This window comes from Pinus tabuliformis, chromosome 7, assembly GCF_031772625.1.
Source record: "Pinus tabuliformis cultivar Carrire ecotype Pingquan chromosome 7, CPIR1, whole genome shotgun sequence".
NCBI lineage: Eukaryota > Viridiplantae > Streptophyta > Pinopsida > Pinales > Pinaceae > Pinus > Pinus tabuliformis.
This window is the reverse complement of record NC_142293.1, coordinates 1,044,150,749-1,044,159,320: the sequence shown is the minus strand read 5'-3', so window position 1 is coordinate 1,044,159,320 and position 8,572 is coordinate 1,044,150,749. Positions and strand designations below refer to the sequence as shown.

Sequence of the window (8,572 nt, the reverse complement as noted above, 5' to 3'; positions counted from 1 at the left end):
GGCCTGACAGAGTCGACGGTGTCAGGGATCGGCCCCTGTGACGAGGGACGGAAGCCGTAGACAGGGTTTCGGCCTTTCTGTCCACAACGACTCTTAACCCAGGTATTTCTTTAGAAAACCACGTTTTAAATCTAGCTGATAAATACTGATCGGGATGGACGAGACTGGGGGGGGGGTGCAAACCCCTCCTTCAGAAATGTAGTGATGGGTGAAACCAGTGCAGAAGGAAACCTCAATGGAAACAAGGAAAACATAGCCCCGGTAATGGGCAATATCTGGCAAAAGAGGATGAAAGGTAAATGCCTTCCTCGAGCTCAGAAAAAACCTAGGTATATCATACCCTTTAATAAACTGGAGGAATACAATAGTTATATGAAGGACCATGCATTAATCTGCAAATTTATTGGCTACTGGCCTTCAGAAAAGGAGCTGAACAGATGGATAGAACTGCGATGGAAACCCCGAGGCCATATAGATCTGAAACTAGGAGCGAAGGGTTTCTTTACGGCCATATTCACGAATCTGGAAGATAAGAACAGAATTTTTGAGGAAGGGCCGTACTTCCTGAATAATGCTGGTCTGTTTATGAAACACTGGGAGGAGCGGTATAACCCTGAAAAAGAAAAGTTAATGGATGCTCCGGTATGGGTTAGGCTGTTTGGGTTACCGGATGAGTTCTGGGACCCGGAAATCTTGGAAGGTATTGGAAACTCAATAGGTAGTTTCGTGAAGACTGCAGAGGCCACAAGAAGAGGGAAGTACAATGCCTTTGCTAGAATTTGTGTCTTCATGAACTTAGCTGAACCTCTCCCGGAAAATATTGACCTGGAATACCATGATGAAGTCTGGACGCAAGCGCTCGACTATGAACACATCCCCTTCCGTTGCCGGAAATGTCATGAATATGGCCACTTATTTAGGAACTGTCCATTGAACAAAGAGGAAGGAGAGAGGCCAGGAAAAGATAGAGCAGTAGATAGAGAGGAAGGCTTTCAACAAGTCTTTAGAAAGAAGCGACCAAATAAGGAAAACCTGAAACCCAAAACGCAAGAAACCCCCAGCACTATCAAAAGCCAAAATAAGTTCCAGGTATTGCAAGATAATGCGGAAGGGTTCGAAGTAAATCTGAATGACGATGAAGAGCCAGAGAACTCGCCAATGGAGGTTGCCCGAGAAGAGAAAGAGAAAACAGAAAGTACATACAAACCAAACAAGGAACAAACAGAGGAAAAAGAGACAGAGGAAACAATGGAGTCGCACATGGAAGTTGAAAACCAAATGGAAAATGAGGCTGAAGAGGAAAAGTTAATGAAGAGACTGCTACAGGAGTGGAAGTATTTAGATAGCAGATTTATACCGGAGAAACAAAAACAGTTATTCAAAGAGGCCTTCCAGAAATACAAGGAACGGAAGGAGGAAAACATGGAGGAACAAATTGCAGAGGCTGGGGAACAGCAGAAAGAAATACAGGAAATGGGAAATTTGGGAAAAAGCAGCAGGAAAAGAGGCCGGAGAACGCTAAATGAAACTATACAGTCAGTGGGTGAAACACTGATCAACTCTGGTAAAGTGATACCTCTGTCAGAGGTATTTTTCCCCGCCCTCCAAAAGTTTTAAATGATTGTTGTTAGTTGGAATATTAGGGGCCTACACAGTAAGGGGAAGCAAAGATATTTGAGAGATAAACTCAAAAAAGAAAAACCCAGCATTATAATACTGCAGGAGACTAAAATTGAGGCAAACCAGTTAGAAGAAATAATTGAGAGAAATAGATTGAATTACAAAGTCATGGGACAGGATGCCATAGGCGCGGCTGGAGGATTAGCAATATTGTGGAACCCAAATGAGGTACTTCTGGAAAAATGGACTAGCATGCATGGAATCTTAACCGGGATGGGAAGGATAGTGGGGACCAAGGAAACTGTAGCCGTCACAGGGGTATATGGACCCACAAACCCTGCTGAAAAAGAAAACTTTATCAACAGTCTAAAAGCGACCCGACAACTTTTTTCTGGACAACCTTGGATCATTGGAGGAGATTTTAATCTCATCCGATCCCTGGACGAGAAAAAAGGGGGAGTCCGAAGGCTGGATCAATTCATGAATAAGTTCAATGAACTGATAGAAGATCTACGAGTAGTGGACATGAAAACCATCAATGGAATCTATACATGGAATAACCGAAGAGGAGGTAAGAATCAAATTGCTACAAAACTAGATAGATTTTTAATATCTGAAGATATCCTGAACAGAGATATCTTTGTCGAAGCCAAGATCATCCCCTCTTTGGGCTCAGATCACTGGCCAATCCGATTGGAAGTGGACATTAAAAAGATCCAGGGTAAGAGACCGTTTCGTTTCGAAGCATTCTGGTTAAGGGATCCGAACTTCATCAAAAAGGCAGAGGAATGGTGGAACCAAAGCCGAGTGCAGGGTAGAGGAAGGATGCACACGTTTCATCTAAAGCTGAAAGACTTGAAGATAAAGATTAAGAAGTGGAACAAAGACGAATTTGGCAATATCATAGAAGACAAGCAAAAATTGGAAAAGGAAATGGAGGATATCCAACAGAAAATAATTGTGGAAGGCAGGACTGAGGAAAGCATCGCCACAGAAGGGGCTCTACTGGGCAAAATGGAGGAAAGAAGAAAACAAGAGGAAATCCTATGGAGGCAGAAATCTAGAGTTAAGTGGCTGCGCGAAGGGGAAAGAAACACGAAGTTTTTTCATCAGGCAATGGTTAAGCACAGACAGGGGAATAGAATTCTCTCCATTAAAAGGAATAATGGTACAAGGGTTGTAGAACAAAAGGAAATCGAGCAAACTTTAGTCGAGCATCATAGAGGAATTCTCTCCGAACCCCAAGTAGATAGAGAGAGAGCTATACAGGAAATCTGCACTGCTATTCCCAGACTAGTTACGGAGGATCAGAACAAAGCCTTAATGAGAATGGTTACCTTGGAGGAACTGGAGGAGACAGTGAAATCAATGCGGAAAGGTACAGCGCCAGGCCCGGACGGCTTTACAGTCGATTTTTACCAAGCTGGCTGGCATTTTCTTGGGAAGGAAATACTAGAGTTGGTAGAAGAATCAAGGGTGCAACAGAAGGTATGGCCAGCTCTTAACTCAACCTTCTTTACTCTAATTCCTAAGGGTGAAAACATGGAGGATGCTAATGGCTTTAGACCAATAGCTCTCTGCAATGTAATATATAAGATCATAACTTCTCTTATTGCCAGACGATTAAAACCCTTGCTAGGGAGCTTAATATCGGCGGAGCAAACTGGTTTTGTGGAGGGGAGACAGATCTTGGATGGTTTAGTTGTCTCTCAAGAAGTCATCCACTCCCTCAAAGATAAAAAACGGAAAGGAATGATGATTAAGCTTGATTTATCCAAAGCCTATGATAGGCTCAACTGGAGATATCTTGAGAGAGTGCTTGCATGCTTCGGCTTCCACAAGAGATGGATTACTTGGATCCATAATCTCATCTCGTCTCCAAACTTTTCAATTTTAGTCAATGGAAACCCATCGAATACGTTTAATGCCTCCAGAGGTATTCGTCAAGGGGATCCACTGTCTCCTTTCCTGTTCATTGTGGCAGCAGAGGGTCTAGGAAGGTATATTACTAAGGAAAAAGTAGCCAACAGATTAAAAGGCCTTCGCTTATGGGGAGACAGACTCCCCCTCACGCATCAACAATTTGTTGACGATATAATGCTCTTTGGGGAGCCAACTGTTAGGGAAGTCAGACATCTGAAGAAAATCCTTGACCTGTTTGCTGAAGCATCGGGACTAGAAATTAACAGGGAGAAATCATGTGTTTTTATCTTCAACACGGTGGATCAAGTGAAGACTCATCTCATCAGAATTCTTGGCTTCAAAAAGGGTGAACTCCCTACCAAGTATTTGGGGAACATGTTAGACTTCACGACAAAAAGATTGAAAAACTGGCAAGGAATCTTAGACAGAATGAGGAAAAAAGTCTCGAGCTGGGCTTTCAGGGTCCTGAATATTGCGGGCAGAATTGTTTTAGCTAAATCAGTATTACAGGCTATACCTATTTACCCCCTATCAATAATGGCGGCCCCGAAAGGAGTTTATGGGAAGATAAGAGAAATCATCAGAAATTTCATTTGGCGAGGGTCGGAGGAAAAAAGGAAATGGGCCCTGGTGGCCTGGAATCAAATTACAGAGAGAAAAGAGAAAGGTGGATTGGGATTAAAAGACCCAGAACTGCTTAATCAAACCCTGGGAGCTAAACTCTGGTGGAGGTGGGTACAAGGGGGAAACGACCTCTGGAAATCAATATGGAGAACAAAATATAGAATGTCAGACTCTCAGTTAGATATTCTAAGGCAAGAGGAAATGCCTCGCGGATCTGCGGTGTGGGAGCTGGCCAGCCAGAATAGAGACATTGTTAAGCAACATGCTTTCTGGGAAATCAGAGGAGGCAATGAGGCTCACTTCTGGGATGACAAATGGCAGCAAAGGGAAAGATTGACAAATATACAGAGCCTTCAATCAATTAGGGATAGTATTGAGGGGAATAGATCAAGTGTCAAGGATTATTGGAAACCTGTCACCATGAATGACTGTTGGAGATCATGGCAGGATCCCACAGAGTGGGATCAAAGCCTCAATCCAGACCTACAGATAGCTTTCAAAAAGGAAATGGATTCACGGAAAATCAGGGTAAGGGAAGGAAAAGATATACTACGCTGGGGTAACACCATGAAAGGACTTTTCTCAGTAAAGGAAGCCTACTATCTCGCAAATCCCCTCAATATCAATGACGGACATCAGGGATGGAGGAAAATTTGGGACCTAAACTGGTGGCCCAAAGTAACCATTTTTGCTTGGATCGCTTTGAAAAATAAAATTCTTACTTGGGACTGCATCCGGAAACGGGGATTCTCCGGACCGTCGCGCTGCTACCTGTGTAACAAACAAGAAGAAAGTAGAGATCATATCATGATTCAATGCCCGTTTATCAAACATCTATGGTCTTGCGTCAAACATACCTTTAATAAACATGGGGTGGAGATTAGCGATTTCAACGAACTGGTTCTTCATTGGAAAGAGGAAACATTCGAATGCAGAGTCATACAGAGAGCTTGGAATCTTGCTTCAGGTTTTGTAATATGGCTGGTATGGAAGGAACGTAATGCTAGAATCTTTAAAAGCATTAATAAAGAGCCGGAGAAAATTTGGGACCAGGTGACAGAGGCTCTACGAGAAACCATTCTAGTAGAGAGATGGCAGGATGAAGATTGGAAAGCAGATTTAGAAGAACAGGAAATTTTACGCAGACTAAATCTGAAATTGGAAATGGTGCAACACCAATTCAGAAAAGGGCAGAACATGCAGACTAAAAGCCCAGACAAGTTCACTTATCCCAGAGATCAATTCGTCAAGCTAAATTTCGATGGGGCCTCTAAGGGTAATCCTGGAGATGCAGGGTTTGGGGGTATATTCCGTGACAGTAGCAAACAAGTAAGATGGATATATGCCGACTGGGGAGGCAATATGACTAACAATGAGGCAGAATTCTGGGCGCTCCACACTGGATTGAGAATAGCTATCAGAAATGGGTACTCTAACTTAGAAATTTCGGGGGATTCCCAAATTGCCATTGAAATGGTCAAGAAGCTCAGGAATGGCAAAGGATGGGACAAGGTGACTAAGAGCTGGCGCACAGCAGGTATCGTTCAGGAGATAGAGGGTATGATCAAAAGAATAGATTACTGCATCTTCAAGCATGTCCGAAGAAATGGTAATCAACCCGCCGACTGGCTGGCCAACTGGGGCAGCAAAGGACAACAGAGCAAGATTGATAGCCAATGGAGGAATTCGGCGGCTAACAGGGAATGGAAAGATCTAAACACGCTCATTAAGGCCGATCATGATAGCGCCATCGGGGATTACACTCAGATTAATGAAGGACATCAGTAAACGGCAGAGACACGATCGAACTACAGCCGAAGTTCGATTGCTGAAGGTGACGGTGTTATCGGGGAACACACTTCAATTAATGCAAGATAGGACCAATTGGCAAAGTTATGATCGAACCATGACCAAAGCTCGATTACATCAGGTGCTAAATGGCATACCAATACACACAATGATGAAGCACGATGTGAAAGAAGGTACAGTGGCGGCTGAGGGGATGAGTACCAAGGAATTCGCAGTCGATGCGGTCATTAAGACGCATTGGATGAACGGAGAAATTAACGAGGTGCCCGGACACAGAGAAGCAAATATGAGTATAGATGGAACGTTTGGCGATAGTGGAGTACGGGATCCAGATAGGGCGAGGCCGAGAACCCAAATCTGGACACCATTATATATTCACAACGGGAGTCAGGGAAACAACCACCTTTACGGGATAATTCGGAATTGTCTGCAGAGTCTCCATCGGAGGCAGTCGAAGAAAGGAAGTATTATGAGAAGAAGGAGCGGCGAAGCTGTAAGAAAGATGGAGCCCCGTCCGAGAGGCCGTGAAGCAAGGGAGCGGAAGGAAATTGAGGAAGAACGGGAGCAAGGAAGGGGCAAAGGCCTCCTAAATCGGGATCCCCCAATCACAATTTGGGATACAGAGGATGACTCAGACGGAGATGACGAAGGCGGCTCTGGAAAAAGACCCAAGGAAACACAAAGGAGGAGTTATCAGGGCAGTACGCCCCAAACGGAGATGAAACCGCCCAGGTAGCCAGTTTCTGAGGAAAAACGCTCGGGGCTCCGGAAGAGGGGTCGACCACCGAGCAGCGGACAAAGCAGAACGAGGAAGGAGGAGGGAGACTGCGGAAAGACCGAGTTTGAGGTTGGCGAAAACTCGGGCAGACGGCAACAGCGACAAACAAAGCAGAAAAGGACTGTCATGCACCAGATACGAACGGCAGAAAGGGCGTTTCAGAACAATGCAGACCCCGATATTCGCAAAATTATGCATTTTTTGGAGGAGGAGGCCATCCAAGAACAATCAGCAGACGAAATGGAGGAGTGGGCTTCAATCCTCCATGACCCGGGACATACTCGTGGGCGCAGGACCCTGTTTAAACAATCCCTCCATATGTATTGGGTTATGAAAGGCCTGATGGCGAAGGCCCTGGAACAGGTAGCCAAAGAAATGGCGGATCTGCTCCAGAAAAAACCAGAGATGAGCAGGGAGCTAACCCATATTCGCAGAACCCAGTCACAGCAAGAGGAGAAACTGGACGAGATACTTTGCCTACTGAAGGGCGAGCGTCAAGACCCGGTTCAGGAAGATGGTGTGGAGCACCCCGCGCAAGGAGACGACCGCCCGGTGGACACGGCAAATGCATGAAGACAGATATGTTTAGTTTGACTACTGATGGTCCCGATTTTGTTTATAGCGTTTTAAATGAATAGTAGATATAATAACATAGTTCTGAATAGGGTTTACTGTAAATTTCAAAACAGTTATGCTGTGCTGGCTACTTTGGTTAGACGGAGAGCCTATTACTTTTGGGCTGGATTGAAAAATTATAGATGGGTTTACCCGGTTTCCCCTTGAGGGCGGGCATCTATGGTTTGAACGATGTATCTTTTGTTAAAAATTTTCAGAAATAGAATGAGTACTACCGGAGCTTACAAAAAAAAAAAAAGGAAGAAAATCCAACCCTATTTTTTATTGTCCTTTGGAATAAATACTCTATGTATGGCATTGGGGTTTTGTGAAAGACTCTATGCTTACTCACATTAAAATAAGAGTTCCCAAACATGTTTCTAAATATGTGTGATTTGTTTGAGTTTGGGCCAAACCTAGTAAGATCTTGTCAAGTTCGACCAAGATTTAATGCTATTAATTATCTTTGCCTAAGCTAGTCAATAAGCTTGACCTAGGATTTTGAAAAGAAAGTTTGATAGAGGTGATTTCTTTGAAATATTTTGAGAAATTTTTCCTTTCTATATGCCTCAAAGAGATAATATAAACTAGCCTCTTCTTACCACAATGTGGCTAGATAAGTGATACAAATCAAAACCAATAGTATCCACTTAAGAGATTGCAAGTGAGAGGCATTTATTTTGCCAAAATATACTCAAAACTTGCATATGACTCCAACTAATTTTTTTCATTGTTGCATCCATAAGAACAAACATAGTTTTGTCATCAAAGAGGATTGAACATTGATATACAAAATTTTAGCACCTCACTTTTACCAAACAACCAAGCCACTATTTCAAAATTTATTTTAATTATGGAATTTTATGCCAATTTTTTATTGGGGAATCCAAATCAATCTTATTTTCTAGACATTTCCCAAAGTTTCCTCAGTCCATGTATTGTGATTGTGCTCTCCATCGGGATATAAAATTTTGAAATCTCATCTCTTTGAATAAAAAACTTGTACCATACTATAAATATGCAACTCATGTCTTCTAATTCAGAGATTACGCTAATTGAAGATCCTTTCCAACATTTCGGTCCATATATGAAGTTTTACATGTTAACTAGGATTGGCCATAGAGTTTACAATAGTTGAGAAGCCTTTTGATGGGTTGTCCCAATTTGAAATTATATTCAGAACTAGAGGCTTTGCAACTTATA

The 8,572-nt window shown here is 43.0% G+C and overlaps 1 protein-coding gene across 1 annotated transcript; it reads left to right on the top strand.

Annotated features, from left to right (window-relative positions):
- The first annotated feature begins 204 nt into the window (after positions 1-204).
- Positions 205-5,955, top strand: LOC149251247 (uncharacterized). The gene is made up of 2 exons (XM_089453831.1): positions 205-1,587; positions 1,723-5,955. Exons 1-2 carry the CDS (start codon positions 205-207, stop codon positions 5,953-5,955), a joined length of 5,616 nt encoding a protein of 1,871 aa, XP_089309957.1.
- Positions 5,956-8,572: the final 2,617 nt, after the last annotated feature.

What these genes read in the sequence shown, in the direction of transcription:
- LOC149251247 (XM_089453831.1), top strand. Translation starts at nt 205, where the DNA reads ATGGGTGAAACCAGTGCAGAAGGAAACCTCAATGGAAACAAGGAAAAC. An exon ending in AAGTGATACCTCTGTCAGAG is followed by an intron (nt 1,588 to 1,722) that starts GTATTTTTCCCC and finishes ATAATACTGCAG; the next exon opens with GAGACTAAAATTGAGGCAAA.